General features: G+C 38.9%; 1 protein-coding gene across 6 annotated transcripts in view; it reads left to right on the top strand.

Annotated features, from left to right (window-relative positions):
• Window positions 1–24,906, top strand: part of DIP2C (disco interacting protein 2 homolog C) — a 317,372-nt gene that overhangs the window by 264,155 nt on the left and 28,311 nt on the right. For 4 of the 6 annotated variants that reach the window (XM_080578243.1, XM_080578241.1, XM_080578240.1 and 1 more), the window contains 7 exons: window positions 455–566; window positions 684–793; window positions 3,630–3,760; window positions 13,459–13,627; window positions 14,569–14,739; window positions 21,690–21,719; window positions 23,410–23,471. In XM_080578243.1, the coding sequence (XP_080434369.1) occupies window positions 455–566; window positions 684–793; window positions 3,630–3,760; window positions 13,459–13,627; window positions 14,569–14,739; window positions 21,690–21,719; window positions 23,410–23,471 (785 nt within the window). The remainder of the gene's footprint in view (window positions 1–454; window positions 567–683; window positions 794–3,629; window positions 3,761–13,458; window positions 13,628–14,568; window positions 14,740–21,689; window positions 21,720–23,409; window positions 23,472–24,906) is intronic. The other 2 variants (XM_080578244.1, XM_080578242.1) reach the window with 1 other exon arrangement.

Raw genomic sequence — 24,906 nt, 5'->3', positions numbered from 1 at the left:
TCAGGAATATATGGCTAACATAAAATTGGCTTAAGTTAGTAAAATTGCTCAAGTAAGTGTCAGGCTGGGTTTTGGTTTATGTTAAAGAATTATTTATAAACCAGGATATAGTACCATCACATAGGAAATGTTCTGGTCACCGTCTTCTGTACTGGCATCCTGGGTTGATAAGTGATACAATGTGTTGGAAAAGTCATATTCCCACTGCTGACGTGCCTTTAGTTTCATTACAACACTCTACTCGAAGTGCAGTTTTCATGTAATTTGTAAAACTCACATGACTTTGTCTGCTTTGTGAGCTGAATTTTTCATGGATCTTTTCACCTCCTGATTAGAAAACATAAGACTAATTTACCTGTGTCCTGTTCTGGCGTAAAGCAAACCATGGTCTTGCTCATTTTCACAGGAGAATTAATCAGTATCCCATTGTGTTATTTGTTTGTTGAATTCCTAGGTGAGCCGCTCTGCCTGCTTAATGACTACACAATTAATATGTAAATTGTTACGGTCGAGAGAGGCAGCAGCAGCAGTGGATGTCAGAACGTGGCCTCCAGTACTAGATACAGGTAAATACCAAGGCCAGGGGACTGTTTTGTCTTCATTTGTTATTGTGTTTGTCAAGCATTCGGAGGTCTATCTGTCACTGGAGTAATATTCCCGTGTTCTTTCTTTATTTTCACTAGACGACTTGCCAAAGAAGCGGCCTGCACAGATCTACAAACCTTCTAACCCTGAAACACTTGCTTATCTAGACTTCAGTGTCTCCACAACTGGAATGCTAGCGGGGGTAAAGGTAGGGGCTTCTTGCTAAAGTTGTCATTCCTGCTCTCACGTCTAGCTGGCAGGTGGTGCATTGCTCTTTATTTGTAAATTCTATCGATTTTTGCTAGTAGAAATTGAATTGCTACTTCCCTTGCAGTCATTATTTGATTGCATTAACATTAAATAAGCTATTCCGTACCGGTGTCCCGAGTGCAGTGAGTTTAGCCTCTCTCCTCCTCTGATACACACACAGATAGCCTAGTAACTTGTCTGCCTGGGGCATTCTTTTCAAAGAAGCATCTATTCTTTCCATTTTATGAAGGAAATGAGACTTGGTTAATCCTTTTCTACCTGTCCCAGTGCCCATTTATTGTTTGCTCCTCATTGCAGCTCAGCTGCTCGCCATTGGTTTTCAATATTCTCTTCTTCATGTGATTAAGGGAACTGCTAATGTTTCTGGTATATTTACCTGGTACAATACTAATGTAATCAGCAAAACGTTTCTTCATAGATTTGTTTGATAAGCTTAGGTTTGTTGAGCTCTTTAAATCTCTATTCTGGCCTTTACTCCAACACTCTAGCCACAGTTTATCAAAGATGATTTTTCTAGCTCATAACACACTTATTATTCCAGTGGTGCTTTCAGCAATGCACAGGCAGAGGTAAAATCACCCTCTTATTCTTACCTATTACTTCCTTGCTCTTACCCGTTGCATATCCAAAGACTTCAGCAATTTTCCCGAAGTATCGCACTCACAGTTTATATTGAATTCCTCATCCTCTTTGGCATCATCCATCTATTTTCAGAAACTGTTAGCATACTTTATAAACAAAGAAAGCATTATTTACCCAGTTCTCAGATGGAGAACTTGATCTGCAACGTGGTGAAATGACCTGCCCAAGGCTAATAGCTGAATGACTGGGCTGGCTTATGATTGCCAATCAGACACTCCTAGGAGACACGTATCATCTAACTTGAGATGATGAGCTACATGCCTACTAGATGTGGACTAGTCAGAGGGCTCCTCAATAACCAACAGAGAGAAGCAGAGACTTTTAGGGTGTAATTCTTCTGGCTTGTTTGAAACATCTATTTTTGAATGGGGTGAATGTTGAATGAGTCCTCATTTCCTCTACAGGAAACCTTAAATGATTGAGACACGCTCATCCATATTAAATCAGGTCTGAATTCTACCTTATCAGACTTGTAGAAATGACTACTAATTATGCAAAGTTAGTACTTGCAGAGCTTCAAAGATAGTCAAAGCCAGGGCAAGGCAAAGAACCTTTACTTAATGTGGCTAAAGGGAAATCCAGATAAATCACTAATGGAATTCTTAATTAGCTTCAGGTATCTGGGTCACAAAGCCTCCAGATCACTATCTCAGCAGGTCAATGTAGATAGTGCCATCTACTAGATCACCAGTAGTGATTAATTACTGCAAATGGATCATCAGAGGCCACAAGGCTTGTCATAATGCAGCAGTGATCAATTAAAAACAATGGCTAAACAACTTACATGGCTTCTGAAAAGCTGATAAATGTTTCATAGACACTTCAGAAGTAGTAAGCTACACTTAGGTTAACTCTCAACTTTCTCACTAGCTTGAACCCAGTAAGGTGTCAAAATTCACAGAATAACACTGGTTCTTGTCCAGCAGAGTTCAGTAATCCAGTATGACAAAAAATGGTCTTGATTCAGCTAGAGAAGAATTAGTCTCTTCAAACTGAAGACTTTCATAGTGCGGACACCTGTTTTGAGCTGGTCTTTATGCATCACTTGGAACATGTTCAGCTTCGGTTATGGAATCCATAGTGGAGAAAAAAATCACTTCTAGAGCTCTATCCTGTTTACTGAGGATCAAATAAATGTTACGTCAGGTGCTTATTCCTTTCCACTGACTATAATCATATTTAAGGCAATCATATTTATTTAATCATATTTAAGGCAAGAAGGCCAATATGTGGCAGAGAGCAGAGGTTAGATGAGTTAAATCCTACTCAGGCTGTCTTTCTAATACAGATATCTTTCTTGTTATTAGCAAAGAGGACACAGATTAAAAGAAGTAATTGTGTTCCCACTGTAGTTAGAACTTCTAAGTCAGGATGGGTGAGTTTGTGGGAAACATCCTGACACAGCTATATTTACATGTTGTCAGTAAGAAGATTTAAAATGACTTAAGAAAATGGAAAAAGCATCTTTTTGATCATTTCTTTTTTGTTTCTACTTTCTTCTTGTTTTATCTCTGAGAGCTTCCTTACCAAGATTTAAAAAACAAAAACAAAAAACAAATGTTTCTCAGCTAGGAGCTGGTTAACATAAAGACATTTTCAGCATGTTTACAAAGTTTATCGGGGATCCCTGTGGCTGAATGATTAGGTCCTTAGTACCATTTTGCACACAAAATCCTCTCTAATTTAAAAAGTATATTGATAATTTTCTTTCTTTATTATATAAAGTAGTATGTACTTTGAAATATGTTACTGAAGATCAACAAACTACTTCAAATTAGATTCATGTCCTGCAGTCATTCATTCCTTTGTTCTTCCAGAAAGTTTAGCTCATTATCGTTAGCTTCACACACAGCTTGGAGCACGTCTTTAAAACACTCACAGATTTCTCCCTAAATCACTTCAAACTTATCATTCTTTATGTCTCCCCTTCTCTTTCACGGCTATTTTGATGCCCTCTTGAAGGAAAATTGTGTTTCCTTACTATAAATTACATGTGTATTTACACTGAGCACAAAGTCAATATTTATTTGTTTTCTTATCCTGTAACTGATTTAAACACTTGGCGCAGTTTGGGAATGAGCCTTCAGAATGACATAGTTGATCATTTTAATTACTTTGCTGTTGTCTTTCAGATGTCTCATGCAGCCACTAGTGCCTTTTGTCGTTCTATTAAGCTGCAGTGTGAGCTTTATCCCTCCAGAGAAGTCGCTATCTGTCTGGACCCGTACTGTGGACTTGGGTTTGTCCTCTGGTGCCTCTGCAGGTGAGGTTTCTCCTCAGCATTTTAAAATATCACTTCCATTGTACTACACCACAACAAACAGGATGGGAGTAACAGGTAGAACCTCCGGGACTAACACAGGCAATTGGTATTGCCAGAAGCTATACGGAGAATGCTGTATGGAGAGTACACTTGCTTTGAGTGGGATATAGACTCATAGAATAGTTTGGATTGGAAGGGACCTTAAAGACCATCTAATTCCAACCCCCCTGCCATGGGCAGGGACACCTTCCAGGGACACTAGACCAGGTTGCTCGAAACATGGCCATAGGTATTTAAGGCTTATGAGTGCAGAGCGTCAGCATGGCTGTTCATTAACTTCTGCAGTTTCACTGCTGTATCTGCAGAGTCTGGCTAGTTTTATTTGATGAAGGCAGCACTCTACCAAGATTACTTTGAGGAAGTGGTTTCCTGGTTTCCTCTTTTTTATTCTTTAATCTGAAAGTACAAGTGGATATTGGGGACTTTCTCATTTGCAGGACATATGGATGTGATTTTTGCAGACATGGAAGTATGTTTTGTTACAGAAGGATACTTCTCTGGCAGTAGCTAAGCTATCAGGAAAAAAAACACCAACTACAAAAAAAACACAAACATTTCTAGTGAAATGTGAATCAGCTTTTTTTTTTATTAATAGGAAGTTTAGAAATTTAACAATTCTGTCAATCTCTATACTCCAGGGAAGTTACAGTTCAACACTGAAAGCAGTTCCATCGATTTTTTTTTTTTTGGTGCTTATTCTTCTGATTTTTTCTTTTTAAGATAGCTGGGTTGATGTAGAGGCAAAGGGGAAGAGCTATGGGAAGGTTAATGGAGCACATTTTTATGAAGACATATTAGAGTCAGAGTAGTCCAGCATCTGTACTCTCTCTATGGAAAGCCCTTTGGTATTAGCAGTAGTGCTGGTTTTAGTTACTGAAATTAAGATAAGCCAGGGGCAATAAAGATGCTGCAGCTCTGGATAAGCATTTTACCAATTTAGTAAATACATGAAGGAAACATTATAGAAAAACTGTTGCAGCAATTTGTATTCAGCAAGTACTGTTCATTTAAAAGCGTTCTATTGGCCTGTTGTTGCCCTTACTTTTTAAAATATTTGTTATTAAATATGAAATGGGCCAAAAATTAACAGTATTATCCTATTCATTCATGATCAATATTTCTCTATTTCAGTTGTGCTTGCCCTAATATTATTTTTTTTTGTTTTGAAAGTGTTATTTCAATGTCTTAGTTCTATAAAACTCAGAAAACATTTCAGCAATGTTGAAATTTTAATTAAACCACTCTGTAATTTTTTTAAATATTGATATTTTTAAGTCAGCTGCATATTTATTATACAGAGTTATGTGTCAACACTGTTCAGCCTGTGCTCTGGTGGGTAGTCAAATTCATTGTCTAAGCTAAATCTGCTGTGATATATTCAGCGAGGTAAGACCAGGGAAGGACTGTAGAGAACTGTGGGAAAATTCAGTTAAGGAGTTTATTTCTGTATCAGGTAGTGTAGAACATGGGGCATACAAGAATAGCTTCTATGTAAGATCATTATAGATGCACAGAATAGAGATAAATTTTTGACACGTCCAAAAAACAGGTATTTTGTGGTGCCCATGAGTCTCCCAGATACACAAATTTTTATTTATTCCAAAATAATATTTGGAACAAGTAGGCATTTGCTGCCCTTAGATCCTTCCCAATACTGATAATGTTCAGCCTGTTGCAGAAGATTGTTTATGACTGGCAATTGAACAAGGCAGCAGACCACTGGGAGAAAGAATCAGTCTGTACGCCTCTATAAAGTAGAAAATTTTATACCATTTTCAAAGAGAAGAAGGAAAAAGACGGAGCTGAAGGAACTGAGATCAGGACAACAACTCTAATCTTGTGAGCCATTGTGTCAATCTCTTCTTTGTCACTGATATCTGTCCCTATAAAACCAGGAAGATTGCAGGCTGCTTGAATTGCAACTGTCATTTAGAGAGAGCTGACATCAGATAACAGCTTCATTAATTCCACTTACAAACTTCATTTCCATTTCATTACTATTTTAGAAATGAGGAGTATTTGATGTGCTCTGTAATAGCAAAAAATACATCCTGGAGGTTATTAGAATCTTTAAAACTTTGCAACTTTGCATTTTACTCTTTGTAGTTTAGCATGCCAAAATACTTCCCAACATTTTTCAGCCCAGATTCTACCTCAGAGGATTCTGCTAGAAAGATAGGGTTGTCTGTCACCAGCCCCATTAGCCAAATTAATACTTCTAATGGCACATGGAAATGAAGTTAGATCTTCAAATTTTTATCAGCTGTAGGGTTTTGAGAGTTAAATAGGAAGTCTTTGTTTTAGGAACCCAGCAGGAAGAGAAAGCAAGCCCCTGTACAGAAGTGCAGTTAAAATAACAAGTACGTTTGAATCCCTTTATTAACTAGACTAAAGGAGGCATTGAGTGAGCAATGGAAGAAAAACTAACTTTTTATCCCCATTGTAGGTGCTTAAACATTGTTCTGGCCTGCTCCACTGCGGTGCCCCAGAATGCACCAATCTATGAGGTCAAAGCTACTTAGGAAAGCTGCTAGAGCATGGAGCCAGACCTTTGGTAAGTCTGGAATATATTGCATAGTTTTGCAAAGGTTTTTTTTATTATTATTATTTAATTCATTTATTATTTTATGGCCTAAAGGGTATAAAATAATAAAGAAAAGAAACCTTGCAAAGCAGAGCAATACATGAAAAAAAAAATGGATTTATCCCATTCCCTCTAAACTGGCTGCATGCTCCAGCAGGGTTTCCTTGGAACCTTTGTCATAGAACAGCACATCCTTGGTGTGGCAGCAGTCATCAGCCCCATGTGAGTTTATAAATCCAAACTTCTTAATTGTAACAGTTTGCTACTGATTACTCAATAAAAATGTATTTTTGCATTTTTCTCTTCAATAATGAGAGGGTGATCAGAGTGTTCTACCTTGCATCGCATTACATTTTAAAGCCCATCATGTTCTTTTTTTTTAAAAAAAAAGGCAAGTTGAAAGTGTCCTCCAGTTTAAAAACAAATGATGCTAAATCCCACTGTTCAAAAATGCTTCCTGAAATTAAGACGGCCCTGTCTTAATGCCGATCACTGTGGGGCAGAATAGAAAGTTCTACATTTCATTAATGAGGATTTTCTTAATTGATAGTTGCTAAGTGATGCAGTACACTAAGAATTTTCCCTCCATTTTATCCATATTATAGTTCTGCTTCTACCATTGAAAGATAAAATTGTCCTTGTAGAAATTAAAGTTAACAAAATCGATGATTTAAATTATATTTTAGTAATTCTCAGAAGCTGTGATTAAAATGGTGCAAGTCAGTAAGACTCAAACTGGACCAGAGAAACTAGATTTTTCCAGTGCACAGTGGCCACCTAATAAATATGGTGAATGCTGTGTAATTGTCCTAGGAAAGCTTTCCAGGTAAGGTGTGATGAAGTGGCTTCCTCCTGTTCCACTTCCGCTGTCTCTGTTCTGTAGCCACAAGCACCCAGTGGTGCTGGTGGGTAGCTTCTACAGCAGGAGACCATGGGGTGTCTTGTTAAGCAAGTGGGTGGAGTTGTGCAAGATATATGGAAGGAATTGCAGCATTAGCATGACAGTTGCAGTTTACAAAAATGTACTGTGCTAGAATCATTAATTACTGTTAGGTTGACTTGAAGATATCTGCCAGGCATGAGCACTTCACCCAATTTCTAGCCCACCTGTAGCAAATTAAAGGCAGGGCTACATAAAGAAGATCAAATGCCACGTCAGAAAAGAATAATTCTGGCATGGGAAATGCAAGATACGGACATAGCCAGCTCTCTTGTATCTTTTGCACAGTGCACAAGAGGTTCAGGCAGAATGTAGCAGTGCTGCACACAAAAACACATGCCAATTTCCCATGGCCAGTAGCAATTTGTGGAAGAGGCAATTTGCATTTTCTCCACTTTGCAATAGGTCTGCTGAACCTGCCTTCAGTCTAGAAGGTTCAAGGGCAACCGAAAGCCCTGAGTTACCTCAATATGTGAGTACAACAGATTAACTCCACTGACTCTGTAGCTGACTGAAGGCACTAACAGGCTGGAAGTGTTTAACCTTTGCCTACCTTAGGATGACTTGAATGCCAATACCAATAGAAGTGACATTGCTGTCTATAATATCCAATTAATCTCAAACTGTAAGTTCTGTTTGCAGACTTTTGGGGGAGTTAGGCAAGGTCTTAGGGCATCAGAAAAGGTCTGTAGAAAACTCCATTAGTTCAGAGCAAGATTGCTGTCTCTCTCTCTTTTTTCTTTTTTTTTTCTTTTTTTTTTTTCCCAAAACAAAATCAAAACAGTGTCCAAAATTTTAAAACTTGCTTCCTTGATTTGGTTGCCTGCTTTGAAGTTTTTAGATAAAGGATCTTCGTGTTGGAATGATGCTAAGCACCCCAAATTGTTTCAAGTGACTTTGTATGATTTCCACTCCTGATGCTGCTGTGTAGGATGCTCAGGAGCGGTCAGCAACACACTTCCCAGGGATGTTACACACCAGTTCAGAAATGCCCAATAGCAATCTAGAGCCATGTTAAAAACCATCCCTTACAAGGTTAGAGTTTGATAAAACATTTCTCTGAAAGGGGGAGGTTAAAGCCTTTTGAAGAAATGACAGTAGCTAGAAGTTCGAGTTACATCTAGCTGTCATTCAGGGCAAACAGCATGGTCCCAGCAGGCAGTACTGGCATTTCGGCATTAACCAAAGGCATACGCTTGTCTGATTAGAGTACCTACACCAGAGCTCGAGTTAAAGCAGGGTCCTGGGTTATGGCACCACTCTCATTGGCACCCAGTACTCTGATATGGAAGTTGCAAAGTCTGGATCTGTTCTCAGCATTAGAAGCCTATCAAAATTTATGGTTGATGTCTTTTCCTTTCTTGGAAGACCTGCATGCTCTACGCAGTGTTCCCTTTTGCTCTACATTGGCTCTTGGTTGAACTTCTTTGTGAGATACTTCTGCGTCTCCAGTACTGATAGATTATCTGCTCACCATGTGCAGCAGTGCTCATAGTATGCCAGGTTAGGAACGCTCTTTTTCATCTTCATTGTTCTCCAAAAGTCCCCTTTTAGTGCATGTAATGGGTCTTCAGGATAACTGAAGATTCATTTTGGCCCAAGTCCTGTGATGTTTACGTGAGACATATGTCCAAGCAGTGTCCCCTATGTCCTCTTTTGTCCTTTCTACCAGCTCTGGTCCAGATGATTGCGAAGGCTTTTGCTTGGCCCTGTTGAGATTCCCTTGGCCTGCTGACTCCCTTCACAGACTTTGAATTATGTGCAAAACAACTCAATTATTTGGGGCCTAACCAAATGCCAAGTACCCATGCTGTCCCTCATCACCAAGAGCAAAATATCACCTGTAGAAATGCAGAAACTAGATGCATATACTTATAAGACCCGGCAGTACCTACCTGCCTCCAGCAGCTAAGTAGAAAAGCAGCTAATACCACCTCAGAAGGGCACCAGAAGTGAGGGCAGCAGCGTGTTAACAGCCTGCCAGAATGCAATTCCAAATTGCAGTTGCCGTTTGTCAGCATTTATTGCCCTGCTAAAATTTCTGGAACTATAATAAAACCTCAGAGTTTATTGTTAATCTGCCTTAGCACGACATGGGGTAAATCTTTGATTCAGTGGAACAGTTAATTGCCAAGATGTCCTTCCAGGCATCGCCGTATGCTGCCAGAACAGCCTGCCAGGCGGTGGAACCAGAGCTGTGATCAGATGGCGCCGTCGTACCAAAATACATTCTGGTGTGTTTACCTGGAGTATTCCTGTCCTTGGGCAGCCCTTGCTCAGTGCAGGCAGACAGGGCTTTTCACTTACTGCCAAAATCCAAGGCTTTGTCCATCACCTGAATACTTCTCCCCCAGATTGCTTTTCAGTCCTCTGAAGGAAGACATAATTTCTAACCGGGGGTCTCCTACCTCAGCTACTTCAGCATTTCACTCTGCATTTGCATCCCAAAAGTCATTTTTACAAATGTAAAAATGCCCGGATACAGGTGCAGGGGTGCTCTGAAGTCAGTCTCCTTTTTTGTCTTCTTTTTTGCCTATTCCTAAACATGACAGAGATGTCCAGGACTGTCAGTCTCTGCAGTTCTACACTGTGTCTACTGCTGTTATAAGGCTTGTATCAGGGGAAAGTCACTTTTGTGGCAACAGATTTCTACAGAAGTGGAAGAAAGGGTCTTGTTTCAGTTTCTTCCCAATATTTACATAACTAAATTTTAAAATTGCTCTGACTCCAATACATTATGTACTGTTTCAATTTCAGAATGGTAATTTTAGCTTCCAGAATTTATATTTAAACATCCAACTTTTCTTAATATCCCACATGATCACCCTGATGCCAGTGTTCACCACAATTGTGTTGTTTTCCAGTATGAGACTAGCAAAGCTAACCATCTCTTGATGACTGTCTTCTTTCATGAAGGTGAGATAGTACTATTTACCTGGAGTTCCTCATTTTCAGGATTAACTCTACCATACCTAGAATGTCCTGTATCTAGATGTACCAGAGGCAAAGTTGACAAAAGTTTCTATACGTTTGGGACCATATACAGCTTTATCCAGCATCCTCCAAAGCATCCTTCCACAACTGCAGTCTGTTCAAGCACTCTGCTCAATTGTTGTTTTCACGCTAAGCCAACACCCTGTAACATTTCACAGTGGTTTGAAATCACCAGAGTGGTAGAAACATTTCAACCAGCCATACAAGGGAGTATCTTTTATTTCTCAGCTTCTCTCCACAGAAGCATTGGTGACATACAGCTTCTGTGGGGTTAATGTAGAAGCATAAAGTCTGAACATGCACAAGGATATGAGGCTTCCAGGACTGTTTTGCTGCTTGGAGTGATTCACAAAACCTGCTCAATGTTTCTGAGATTAATTCAGGAAGGTGAGCCAAGTCGTGGCTGACATCATGGTGGCCAGGTGCTACATTAACCGGTTCAGCTGTGACACTGGCACATTCCCCCCAGAAATGTGTCTTTGTAGTTCCTTTCCTAGCTCCACCAACTACTCTAGCAAATCAGGTGATGCACATGGCTTATTAGACCACAGCTACGTAGGCAAAGGCTGTGTTGGTAATCAAATTTCCAGGCATGGTATTCATTCTTTAGGTTTATGTACTGTAGGCAAGAACAGCACACATCTGAGGTTCTGCACAATACAAAGTTTCCTTCCTGCTCCGTATTTCCTGCTGCTCTGCATTTCTGTTCTAAACTTCTCAGTATTTCTGAGGGATTATAAAATTCAGAAAAGGTACTAGCAGTATCTTCATTTATCTAATAAATCAGAAAAAAAAAATCTAATCAGAGTGAAATTTCTGGTAAAAGTGTGCTGTTGCCTAGTCTGATCATAAGTGTGTTTGTTTCCCTCAGTCTCAAGAAGATGGGGTTATTCTGCGTCCAAATCCAGGCTCCCTCATGCTTTGCTGCATGGCTTTTGGTGGGATCATGAGGGAGAGCAAAAATACGTTTCTTACTTGTTTAGCTTAAGTTGATCAAGAGGGGAAGACAGTTCACCCTCTCTTATTAGTGTTCCTGAGGAGGGAAGATTTGTCTTTGTTGTGAATTTGTATTCCCAAATTTTGGACTATTTTCTGGTAAAGTGCACTTGGAATCAATGTTCCATTCCTCTACTACAGGTAACAAGTGTTTTCCTCCGTTGGTACTCCGCAGTTTGTGTGGGCACTTTTCAGTACAGGGATACAGTTTGTTCTGATTCTGTTCTTATTTTGGGATGTTCTGTCCAGGTGAATAAGTGGCACTTAAGGGACCTTAATGCAGTTCTGAATCATCTGATAATTCTCCCATACTTGACCCTTGGCAGCCTGTTCCTTATTATGCAGATTTTTTTTCTCCTGATAGAGGTCACATCAACTAGAAGAGTTCAGGGATGGGGGAAGGGTTTGATACTGAATCTGAAAAACTTAATGGAACTGGCTGAGAAAGAAAGAGTGAAGTAATATTTATAGTAAAATCTGTTACTACTCCCTTGCTGGGTTTGATCTGTCAGTTGAACTCAGGACGTACTCCTTTCAGGCTTTGGTAGCTTTGCCAGCATCTCTTTTCACACTCTTTTGAAGCTCATACTCCTGGTTCAGCCATACTTTACTCTGATTCCATAAAAGCAACATGAAAGCATAATGCTTCATTTGACTATCGAGTGCTATAGTAGTTATGTTAACTGCATCTGAGAACACATCTCTTCATGGCAAGTCACAGCTTATGAATCGCCAAGAGTGGCGTAAATGTGGGCAAGCAAATGTGGACAAAATAAAATTTTACCATATGATAAATGAAATTATTTGAACTGTACTTCATACATATTCCATGACATCCTCTGGCTCCTACTCCAAAGCAGACCTAAACTATTTGGTTTATTAACTGCCTTTGTGGCTGGACTTTACCATACCACATAAAGATATACAGGTCACACGCACGTTGTTCTGAATAGCACAGCTTTTGCAAGCACTCTGATCTCAGCTGTGGGGGGTAGGAGGCACTCATTCACCAAGGATGGAAACTGTGTGAGCAGCACATCTTCAAAAATTTCCAGGTGTGTATCTTCTCTTCTTCTTAGTATCAAATGTTATGGAGATGCTCACATTCCTGAAAACAAAGATCCATTTGGTGTCTTACCTAGGGCACTTGAATGTGAAAGCGTCAGCTTTATTTTAGCAAGCTGGCATTTCAGTTTTTCAACTGACAAATGAATTTCTCTCCTGTGCATCATAAATCTCTGGGGCTTTATTGTCCTTTTTCAGAACTTCTGTGATTTGGGAGGTTTATGCTATGACTGTTCTGATCTGAAATATCTACAAATCACAGATTAAGATCTGATGGAGACTGTAAAAATGATGGTAAATCTGGCTGTCTGAGATGAGTGAACAACATAGGACCCACAGGAAATAAAGACCTCAGTTTGGGAATACATTTTCCCTGGGGAAGAGTCTTGGGTAGCAAGGAATTAGCTCTGACATAATTATTTCCTTCAGGGACCCTAGTGAGTATCTTTCTCAATACTTGTGCTCCCTGGGTATCCAATAAACAAAAGATGTAGGATATTTGGTTTTTGAAAAAAAACTTTCACAGCAGAAATGTAAAGCCCCAAGTATTGTTGAAGTGGGGCCAGATTTACATCCCTGAAAATGATTGCAAACCGCTTGCTTGCCTCAGCAGGAGAGAGGTTATTTCCATGTTAAGTAATCAAGAACTCTTTTAATCAAGGTATCTTAAAATGGTAATTACTCAATCTTAATTATTTGTCAGCAACACATAATTTTTGTTGATATTATAATAGTGTTTATTAGCACCATCAATAACCTAGCTATTTTGCTCTCTTCAGTCAAGTTCTAACAGCAAAGCACACTGGCATTTTGAGTAACGTAGTGTTTCAGGAGCATGTTCTGCCTGCATTCCTCTTTGTATCCTCATAGATTCCAAATGTACAGCAAAAGGCAGAATTTGGCCCTTGAAGTTAAACTACTGGACCTGTAGAGAACTGTAAGACATTGCCATGGATCAGTGCATATTTTGATAATCTTTATGTTTTAGTACCACATAGCTTGTAAACATCTGCAGGCACAAGCATTTAGCATGTGTTAACAAATCTTGTATCTTTACAGCGTTTATTCAGGACACCAGTCAATTTTGATTCCTCCCTCAGAACTGGAGACCAATCCTGCTCTGTGGCTTCTTGCTGTGAGTCAGTACAAAGTGAGAGACACTTTTTGTTCGTATTCGGTCATGGAGCTTTGTACTAAGGGACTGGGTTCACAAACAGAGTCACTGAAGGTAAGTAATTCAGTCCTTCTGCATAATCTGCACAGTGTTTGGGTCTTCTCTGCCCGGAGTGGTTATGCTAAATGTATGCATTGAGAAAATCATCAGAGGGCAAGGGCAGCTTCCACAGAACTGATATTATTCCTTGCCAGAGGCTGTATATTAATATCAATCATTCTCTTTCCGATCACAAGGCTTTTAAACATCAAGGAAATGCTTTTATTTAACTAAGCTTTCTGATCTGTGTTACAGTCTGTGTTAGTAGGCGTATGCTGGAAAACAGAGGTGTGAAAGTCCAAGATACCCAATATACGACATACATTTGTATATTATGTTTTATAAATTCCATGATTATATGAGGTACTAGTTTGGTTTTGATCCATATAGTTAAATAATCACATACTTAGAAGTACCATATTGCTTTAACTGGATTTTCCTCATTGTAGGGGAAGGAGGGTGGTTGGATATTTTTTTTTTTTAACTCAGAATTAAAAGCCAGGTAGCCAGTTACATTTCTGAAATCATCTAGAATTTCCAGTATGCTACTGAAATAAATTAGATCTTGGGATACTAACATTTTATGATGTCTCCAGTCCTTACCATCCTCAGTTAATAATTTCCTAATCAGTTTTTCCAAGGCTAGTCAATGCTTCCTGTTTGCTGTTATTCAGTGGCATTCTGAATTAATACTGCTAAATAGCATTGCCTCCCTTCGGAATGAGCATACCCATCTCTTCCTAAATGCTCCTGCTGAAATGCCAAGCAAGTATGTCTGCTCTTCTACAGCTATTAGACTGTCATCTGGCCATCCGGCTTCCAGGAAAGATTGAAATTATACTGGCACCTTACCCTCTATCCGTCTTGAATCGTTACACCTGCAGTTAAATGCTACTGACCTTTTTTCTTCAAGTCTGCCCTTTTGTGGCCTTTGTTACATTTTATCTTCCTTTTAGGCAAGGGGACTGGACCTCTCACGAGTACGGACATGTGTAGTAGTGGCTGAAGAACGACCTCGGATAGCTCTTACTCAGTCATTTTCAAAATTATTTAAAGACCTTGGTCTCCATCCTCGGGCAGTCAGCACGTCACTTGGCTGTAGAGTTAACCTGGCTATATGTTTGCAGGTAAGATTTTTAACTTAGGCTCAAATGAAGATGGTTTCCACTAAGAAATACTCATTGTATTCCCTTTGGCAGCTTTGTTGTAGGCATATTAAGAAAATGCATGTAGTACTTAATGTTCTTCTTGCATATACAGGCAGTAACTTCTGTTACTTCGTCAGTGAACACTATTCATCCCTCTCATGTTGCATTCATAGCATTTATCCTGCCCATGAATACAGTAATTCAGAAAAATGCATGGTAGTGGCAGAATGTGTACTCTGTACTCCAGAAATATTATTGAGTTATGTAAGGTAAAATCCAGTTTGCAAGTGCTTACTTTTAATATGGTACAAAATTGATTCCTTCTCTTTAGAAAATAATTCCAGCCCTTACTATTAACTATATATTTTTTTTTCTGCATGCAATTTATTGCTTAAAATGAAAAACTATTTTGCAGCATCTTTCATTCTGTTTTGATCCACTAATCAGAAGAAAGTACCCAGGGATAATATGGGATTTAACCTCCAGGAATCTTTATTGAATCATGATTTTAAGGACAGATGGAGCACTGTAACTATCTGATCTGAATAGCCTCTAGGTTTTCACCTAGTGATAGCTACACCAAGCAAATAGTTTTAGGCTGAATTATAGCATATCATTTTATCTTTCAGGACTCCAAGTGATGAAAGTAAACTTCCCTTTTTATAAGGTGTTCAATTTTTAATTATTTCTGCCTTATTTCTAGTTTAAATTCATGTGGTGTTAGACTCAGCCATTTTTTATTTTAGTATGTTTTTCTAATCTGGAATAAAGAATCTCATTTCTTTCATGATTATAATACAAATCTTAGTCTTTGATAAATAGATAAAGAATCTTAAGACTTCTTTCCTGATCTGTCTCTCATTTTTATGACTCCTGATCTCTTCCCATCCTTCCAAATCTGGTATCAGAACCTTACATACTATCCCTATAATATTACCACAGGTGTCCTACTCAGATAGAATATGATTTCCAACTTATTAATCCTTTAAAATCATGCAGAAATAATCTTCTGCACTGGCAACTGCATAGTCTGGTAAGTTCCATACCCATTTGGGTTACATTAAGGAATTTCTTATGCATGTGACCTACATAATTGCTTAGGTGTGAAAGCCAGAACAGATCTTCTCAGTGACACTACAAATAAGGCATTTGGATTGTCATCCATGTAAAGATTTTTTATTTTATTCAAAAAAAATGTGACTAATACAGGTGATGGGTTTAGCACAGAACAAGTATGTCTGTGTGTTATGCCTGCCTTACCCTCTTGCCCTGTTCAACATCACTGAAGAATCATGGCTCTCATCAGGCCTTGGCTAAAAGTCACCTTGTTGTTTAGCACGCTATCAGAAGATAAATACAGAAGGTATCACACAGCTCCACGACTACTTGCTTTCTCTCTGATTGTCAGCACAATATCCCTTCGGCCCACGGTAACTTTAATTATTATTATCAAACAGATGACAAGGCACAGTTGAGCAGGGTTAAAAGTCATTTTGTGTCCCAGACATAGAATTCTATAGTTTGACATTCTGTAGTTGCTGCCGTAAATATTCTCCAGGAATAAAAATTCAAGAAAGTCTCCTGTTGTCTCAAAAGCAGCACTTGGATCCTTTAAAACAGATGTATCTTTTCCCTAATGAGAAATAGTCTTGAGAGAAAAATGCATCTTTTAGATCTTTTTAGAAACTTCAGTGGACTAGAGCAACATGTTCCCCATGTTTTTGTCATGGGTTAGGAATAAAAAACACTGACCTAAGTTTTGAATTCTCTTCTGCTGAATGTTTCCTTGCAAGGATACAGGCCTCTTTGTTTCTTTCTCCAAATCTAGACTGCTATATGGTGACAAGGCAGAGAGGACAACTCAGAAAACATCAGGCACTCTGACCTGAGACAACATAATTCGGAAGGTACCAGTTTAGGCCAGTTAGCAGGTGTGGGTTGGTGTGCTTTCCCAGTCAGCAATCCAAGCAACTTGAAACAGTTCACTGGGAGGAGTGTTGCAGGCAGCAAGGACACCTGGGGTTGACTCTCATTTTCCCTCAAGTATAAAGGGAGATCAGAGGAGAAAGATGGGCTAGTTACTTGGTAACAACAGTTTTCTAATTCATTCCTGTATCGTTAGCCATTCTGAAACGCCAGCATAGGAGGGAAAGAGGGAAATGATGGCATACATCCCTGGCCAACTGCTTTGAATTCTCGGACAGACCAGGACGGGGTCCACCAGCTTCCCTGGCCAGCTGAGGTGGAGCTTTTTCTGAAAAATACCATGACCTCCCACTGGCTTCTGGTTCATGTACGGACCAAGGATGAAGATAACAAGGACAGATCAGTGGCAGAAGTTTGCTTGCCACTAATGAAAGTCTCCTTTTCAGACTTGCAGGAGTCTGGACTGTTCATAAGTAGTGGCTGCTTCACCTAGGAGGTAAATCATTTTTTCAGGACAAGTAATAGAATCAGGCGAATGACACTAACCCAGATTCAATGCCCAGGGCTCCAAGTAAGCCTCACTGGAAATAATATTGTACTGGTCTGCCTGTGATGGGGTGGAATTAACTTCTTCACAGCAACACTTTTGGCGCAGTCCTTTGGATTTGTGACTAATACAGTGCTGATAATACACCAGTGGTCTCACTATTGCTGAACAGTGCCGTGCAGCAGGCAGGCTTTCTCCGTTTCTCACTCTGCCTACCTCCCTCACCCAGCAAAAAGGCTGGGGATGTGCAAGAAGCTGGGAGGGGACACAGCTAGGACATTCCCAGGGGATGTTCCGCACCAGATAAAGTCATGCTCAGCAATAAAAAAAGAGGGTGGGAGGAGCATATTGGAACAAACTGTAAAATTGGATAACTCTCTGAAGGAATATTATTGATAATACTGGCTATGAATTTAAGAACAGCACTCAATCCTAGTGCGAGGTGATTAACAGCCTGGCTGATCATATAGCTTAGTGTCAGGCTTCATTTACTTGTACTAAGATTTTACATTTCAGTTCACAGGACAAACTAAAAGCCATATGTAATTTAAAGAATGGTGTGGCTAGAATGAAAAAAAAAAAAAGCCATTTCAGAACAGTCTATATTTGGTAACATTACCCTTCCAAGTAGAATGCTTTTTTGAAGCATTTTAAGCCAGGAGTAGTTTGGCAAGTTCTAAAGGGGATTGAAATATAACTAAAGATGTAATAATGCTCATGAGCATTACCATAAAACATATCATTTTGACAGAGAATATAAAGAAAGATACAGGATTGCATCCTTCGAAGCATCTGGTAGTAGGCACTGCCAAAGACTGAATGCTGAATTAGACTGAATGCTCTTTCCAAATGTTCTGGAAGATTATGGCTAGTGATACTCCACAGTAGCTTGGGGGCTATTCCATTTTCTGGGCTGAGGAACAGAATGAATTTTAATCCTTGGTCAACAATGTTCCTTAAATTAACATTGTCTCCAGTATGTTCCAGAAATTGCTCATGATTTCTGTATGCTTCACATCGCATAAAAATACTTCTAAACATGTTTGAGTCAATAGCATCTGCCTTTCCATTTTTTCTTTCAAGTTATATGGTCTGTGAGGTTAGCGTGTGTTTCCTGGGACACCATCTTTCACAGCAACAACTGTGATCCAGCCTATTCTAGTGTCATTCTAAATCTTATACCTACTTATCACTTTTCTAAACGTATCTCACTGTTCAGCTGCGGCCCCGTACCAGCAAAAAGCCTGTCCAGGATTTCTTCTCCATGGACTGCCTCTAATGCAAATTGGATGTGGTTTTTGATACCTTTTTAACTTCCTTTTTTTTTTTTTTTTTTGGTTAAATTAAGGCTCAGGTGTTTCAAGGGGAAAGTACACTGATTTTTCAAAAAGCTTTTACTGTTTTCCACCCCTATTTGAAGAAGAGATGTATCTCTGTGTATGTGTATACAACTTCACAGCAGAATTTGACCTTTTATTAAAGATTACTTTGAAAAGGAAATCATTATGATAATCTCTTTGGTACAAAAGAGTCTTAGCCTACCAAATGAATTATAATTTCAGGATTAGGATCACTGACAGACTAATGTACTGTCATTTGTATTCATTTCCTCTCAAATTTAGAGCAAATGTGCTATGTGTCTTTTGATGTAATCTCTTTGGACTAGATTTTTAGAGGTATGCTTTTGAAAATAAATAATTTTCTCCATCTTTAGGGACTTAAATACCATTAATATCTGACCTTTTATGACAGTACAGTCACCGATAATTGTCCAGCTATTTCTGAGATGAAAAGATTGCATCCAGCGTATTCTAATTCTCATTAACTAGCATCTTAGCATTCTCAAGAGAGAGAGAGAGAAATAGATATGAAAAGTAGCCCCTTTCTTACAGCAGCACAGATGGTTTTCTAGGATTTTAGCTAATTTCCATTTAAACACTCGAAATAAATAGTAGAATTTTATTCAACCTGCTACGTAATTTCAGTTGAGGATAAACTTTGTTTCATTTTCCTTAGTTATCCCTGAAAATGTGCAAGCTAGAGCAGGGGAGCAGGATTCATCTGGCTTCATTTAATTCGCCTTGAAGTTAGACACTAGGACAAAGTTAGTTATCTATTGTCCATCTATAGGCAGTAGAGACAAAGAAATGGTTCCAAGGAGAGTGTCATTCAGCTGATCTCAGGTGCACATCTTGGGATTCATCACCATCAGGAGGTACTTCCTGCCTTACACTGCACACTTTCTTCTCTAATGACTGAAACTATATGAAATGAATCCCTCCGTCACTGTCTAGCAAAGGGAACTTTGTCAGTTAATTTAGGGGTTAAAGATAACATTACTTTATCCTTAGTGATAGATTGCACTTCTTTGAGGATCCTCCATATTAAAAGTAGTAAGAGCTTGCTATGAGAGGAGTGCAACAGGCACTCTGTGGATGATTCACATTTAGCACCGTGCTGCAGCTCTGGGTGAGCTCCATCAGATTCTGTTCCCCCACCTGTATTATGAGTCATGCTCTGAAGTTCTTTTCACAGCTCCAGCTGCTGTGCTTGCGTATGTGAGATTGGGAAGTGTACATCAAAAAATCTTATCTCTGAGCATCACTAGAGCAGGAGTAGTCTCAGAAGTATAAACATTGAGGCCACAAGCCCAGACAGCAAAATGAAATGAAATGAAGCAAAACAGTTATTTTTAAATTCTTCGGACTTCTGTTTGCCAGGTAGTTGGTTTTTAACTTTGGGGAGGGAAGGAGAGGAGAGCACATAGCTGGGCCTTTAACTGCAGTGGAGATTAGGTGCAGGCTGAGTGCTGGCACATTGTCATCTCTCCTAATTGGTATGGTGGTTCTTGGTGCGGTTTTGACCTGCAAAGTTTTCTCAGAGAATAAATGCCTGGCATGTTGCAGAGATTGGCATCGGCCTTGGATGGTTCCCTGGTGGCATCCTGTGGGCAAGACATTTATTTATTCCAAAGGATATGACTGATGATGTACGAGTTTTCAGGCAGAAAAAGCTTTTTAGCCCATTTTATTTCCTTCAACACTGCCTAGCATGTCCTTACTAAGTATCAGACACAACAGAGGTTCTGTTGTGGTTTTCCTGTTACCAGTGTTACAGATATGCTCCATCTCTGTCTCACAAAATAAATGTGCACAAATTGAGTCAGTCACTCAGGTCTTGGATAAGATCCTGCTTCTTTAAAACAATGCTGAGACCTCAACTGCTGTTTGTTAAGGCCTTAGATAAAATCAGTACGAGGCTCAGACACTCGAAGACCTCTCTGGACCTGCAGAATAGTCACAAGCAATGAATTATATAACTGATGAATTTCATCAACTCCCCTGCTTTGTTGCAGTTACACTGCAGTGTTCAACTTGGATTATTAGTAAGATTTCTATTTTCGGGTAGCAGTGTAAGAAGCAGATCCATCCTATATTTTAAAAAGCTTCATCTTCCCCCGCATCCAAAATATATCTATTTTTATATGCTGCTGTGGCGGCTTCCTGTAGTTTTTAACTTTGCTGGAATTCAGAAGTTTAACAAACGGGATGTGAAATGGCAGTGCACTCAGAGCTACTTATTTTCGCAAGTTATAGGGTTAAGTCCCGCAGCAACCATCTTTGGTTAGGAATTCAACATGACAGTAGCAACTTACGACTAGTCATGACTGTGTTTTGTCTCTTCACTACATTATCGATCGTGGTGGAGAACTGATGGGTTTCTATTGGTTTTTAATTTTACTGTTCTATATAAGTATTACATTGTTTATAGTAGAAAATAGACTAAGAATGAAGAGTTACTGAACTATGAAGTTACTCCATTTAGTTATGGTCTTATAGTAATTAGATTGTGGAAGAAGCCTTAATTTTATTTCACTCTAGGAGCAGGTTAATCTGTATGAAACAAGTTGTAAGTATCATTCTCTTTTCTCCATTGTATACTAATTACTTTTTTCCCAAAAGAGAGCTTACTTATGGTTTCTACAGGACATCGCTTACAAACTTCTAGTAGTGAAATGGCAGACTTGGAACCCCTGTCTCAATGGATGTGCATTAAAATAGCAGGGCCATAATGTTTACTGACTTATTCACAAAAAAAAAATAAATAAAAAATCAGTATGCTAGACACATGTTTTCCACTAACAACATTGTCTGTAGTGTCCTAAAACCATTTAAGTCTGTTTGTCCAAGGTTAGCAGTCTACAGCTGTCTCTTCTGTTGCTCTACTAAAATGTTGACACCTCATTTTTTACTTTTTTTAACCTTTAATGGTATAATGGTTAATTTGTAAGATTCCTGTATTTGACATTGTTTTTCTTTTTATTTTACTCCCTGCTTTTTGCATTCTCCTCTTTTTTTTTTTCTCCCACCCTTCATTCCCATTTTTTACTATTATTTTCGTCTTGTGTTACCTTCTTTCCTTCTCTCCCTCATCCCTGCTATTCCTGCTGCTATAGCCTCACAGGCTGGGGAAGCTGGCCGAGCAGGTAGGGGATTTTCATGTTCCCTCAATACCCACCTATCAGCTTCCAACAGTGGGACAGACTAGAAATTGAGTCTGGAGATTTGGGGATTTTCAGATCCTATGAAATTATATACAAGTCCATTATAGCTTTATCTGGATGCAGGTTTCATCAAATATTAGTTGTCTGTTGTAACTCTTTCATTCACACTGAAAATAACAAATACCATAGTGATTGTCTTTGATTTTCATTATTTTATAAACCAATTCAAGTTTAGTTTTATTTTTTAACAATAAACAATTTTTTCTCGTTTTTTGTTTTTAACATTGCATATATTTGAAATAAGCTCTCCGCTCAGCACTAGTCTGTTACACTGCTGAGTTTACTAGTAGACTCAAAATCGTGTCGTTAATAGCTAGAGAGGATATTGTATCTTGTATTGTGTATAACAAGCTAAAGAGGCTAACATGCATGTGCAGCTCTATTACTCTTTTTCTCCTCTGGTGGTGGGTCACTATCAGTGTCTGTACAGTAAGTATCAATCAGTACTGGTAGCTCTTTTCCCCTTTAGATACAAAATTATGTATTCATTGAATTCTCTCACAATTTTTAGTGCTAAATGAATCATGGAGCTACTGGCCAGCATTGCAGAAACACAAAATTTAACCTCAGACATACTTAATGTGAAGAATTGTACTCTAGTATATCCCAAACAGGACCGAAATCACTGGGAATTGATGCTGTCTGCTGTTTTAAATAATTAAGATCTAAATAACTGATAAAGGAGTTCCTGCACTTGTACACTACCTGGGCTAGGTGAATTTATCTGATGGAAAAAAAGAAAAAAAAACGATTTCCAAAGTTCCAGTGTTCAAAAATGAAGTTGTGCTTTTCTTCTAGCTTTCTGTTTAGCAGTGATGTGAGCTATGCAGCAGAGAAAAGAGCCTTAGATTACAGCACTGAAAATTCCAATGAAGTTGTATAGTGATGAGTTTGAAGTCTTGGATAAGGGAAAATCATAGCAGGTTACAAGACTGCAGCAAAGCTGTGGGTGGAAAGGCCTAAAAGACTCTATCATCTCTGCATAAAAGGAAACTCGAATTAGCCTACTATTATTCAAGTAACTAAATATTATGACATAAAACGAGGGTTTAAATTATGCAGTGGAAGACCGAAAAGGAACAGAATAATTGCTTATAGATCTTCAGTCCACACTGGTTCGTGTCATGCGTGCTACCTTTAATATCTTTAGCTTCAAATATATTCTCTGTTGCATGTGTGGAAGATTCTCAGTAAACCATGCTTCACATTCCTGACCATGTGCTTCTGCCATTAAACTATGTCTCCTCTTGGCGTTTCTGCATTCCTTTATATGGCAAAATGTGTTTAACATTTTTTGTATGTATCCACATGCTGAATACTTGGCCTTTTGTAGCAAATAAAACCTCTGTTGACATGTGTTTGGTTAAATAGTATGGCCGCTTGATGCGTTTTACCAACCACGAGGTAACAAGTACCTGACGGTAGGTATGTTTTCAGGTGCTCTGTAAAGCTGACTCTGTAAAGCTGAGCTTTGTTTGATGAACAGCTTAAATATAACTTGTCGTTTGATTAGTATAATTAGCAGTGAAATGAATGTTCAGTTATTCGGGGGGTAAATCTCTTTTCTCCTCCCAGCCTTCAAGTTCTGATTAACTGATGTTGTTGTTTACAGGGGACATCTGGACCGGATCCAACCACAGTCTATGTTGATATGAGGGCACTGAGGCATGACAGGTCGGAACCACCTTTTTCTTCTATAACAAACGCATTTAAGAGTTTCTAGCAAAAAAAAGTCAGCACACCTCACCCTGAAAGCCTTTGTAATCCTCATAAATAATTTGTGATAACTCCTACCTGCAAGCAGAAGTAGTTATTTTTATTAGTTGGTTAATTAAATAATGTTACTATTGATAAACCTGAAGCATCAGGCACAGCAAGTCTGTTCACTAACAAGATTCCCAGCTTTTCAGGGTTTTTGTGACACTTGTTTCTGGTGGGACGGCCTAGCCAGTCCCTAAGGAATGGAGTCCTGTTGGGCCTGTTGGCTTCACAGAGGTGTTTCTCCTTGTTGGGCAAGGCCAGCGAGAAGACGATGGGGAGATTTTGCTGTAATTCTTAATGCTGGAAGACTGTGAAGAATTATCGATTTTTGGCCATTGTGAGCAACCACATTCTTTGACATTGGATGTTTTCTAGTTTTATATTTAATGTTAAATAGTCATATAACAAGTAACAACTAAAATTTACATGTAGTGTTTGTAAGGAGATATATGAAATCTTCTGGATGGAAGGAAACTTGTAATTTAATGTGTAATTTTAGAAAGTACCCATGCACATGTTTCAGTTTTCCAATACAGTAGTCAAAATGCTAGCAGGTAGTCTCTTTGTAGAATTTTCTTTTAACAAAACAGTTTTCTGTTAACTCTATAAGTGGTGAACATTTAGTTGACAGCGTTCACCACTGCTGGTGCCGTAAAAAATCATTATCCAAATGGGGCTTCTTACTCTTTTTTGGTCTTTTTTTCCCCTCTCCTTCATAAAAGCTCAACAGCAGAGAATTTGTTCACCTTAGGCAAATATTGACTTTAGCTATATCAAAGTGATTGGGTCAGTGTGCAGGGTACCAACCTCAAGGTAGTGCTGGCCTCTGCCCACATCACCCCCTGCATTTCCCAGTACTTCATAAATGCTAGTCATAACAGGTTCATATTTTTTGGACAACACATAAATTCTAAAATGAGCATGACCTTCAGTCTATTATAGTTTGGACCTTCTCAGCAAGTCTTTCGTATATTTTCCTCTGTCACAGTGAGGGGCTGAAGAGGAACAGGGATTTGTCCTGCACGTGCAGAGACATCTAGCTCAGAGCCGCCTGCCTAGACCCCATTTAGTGAAGAGGCAAATGGGAAGTTTTAGGATGTGATTTACCTGTTCTCGTGTAAGTTTTCAGCTTAAGGAAACATTAAATGGACTCAAAATTGTGTGCTTCTTTCCATTAACTATAAAGGGAACATAGAATAGTTAAGTCAAATACAAATATAGGCGTCTTCTTACAGGACACGGAGTGTGGCAGGTGGAAGGAAGGAGTTGTAAGATACTTGACACTCTCACCATTTCTCTCTTCCTTTGACACACTATATTACCAACAGTAATACTCACGTTTCATCAG

The sequence above is a fragment of the Anser brachyrhynchus genome (genome assembly GCF_964034855.1).
Source record: "Anser brachyrhynchus genome assembly, chromosome: 2".
Taxonomy (NCBI): Eukaryota; Metazoa; Chordata; class Aves; order Anseriformes; family Anatidae; genus Anser; species Anser brachyrhynchus.
This window is presented reverse-complemented; position numbering and strand designations above follow the sequence as displayed.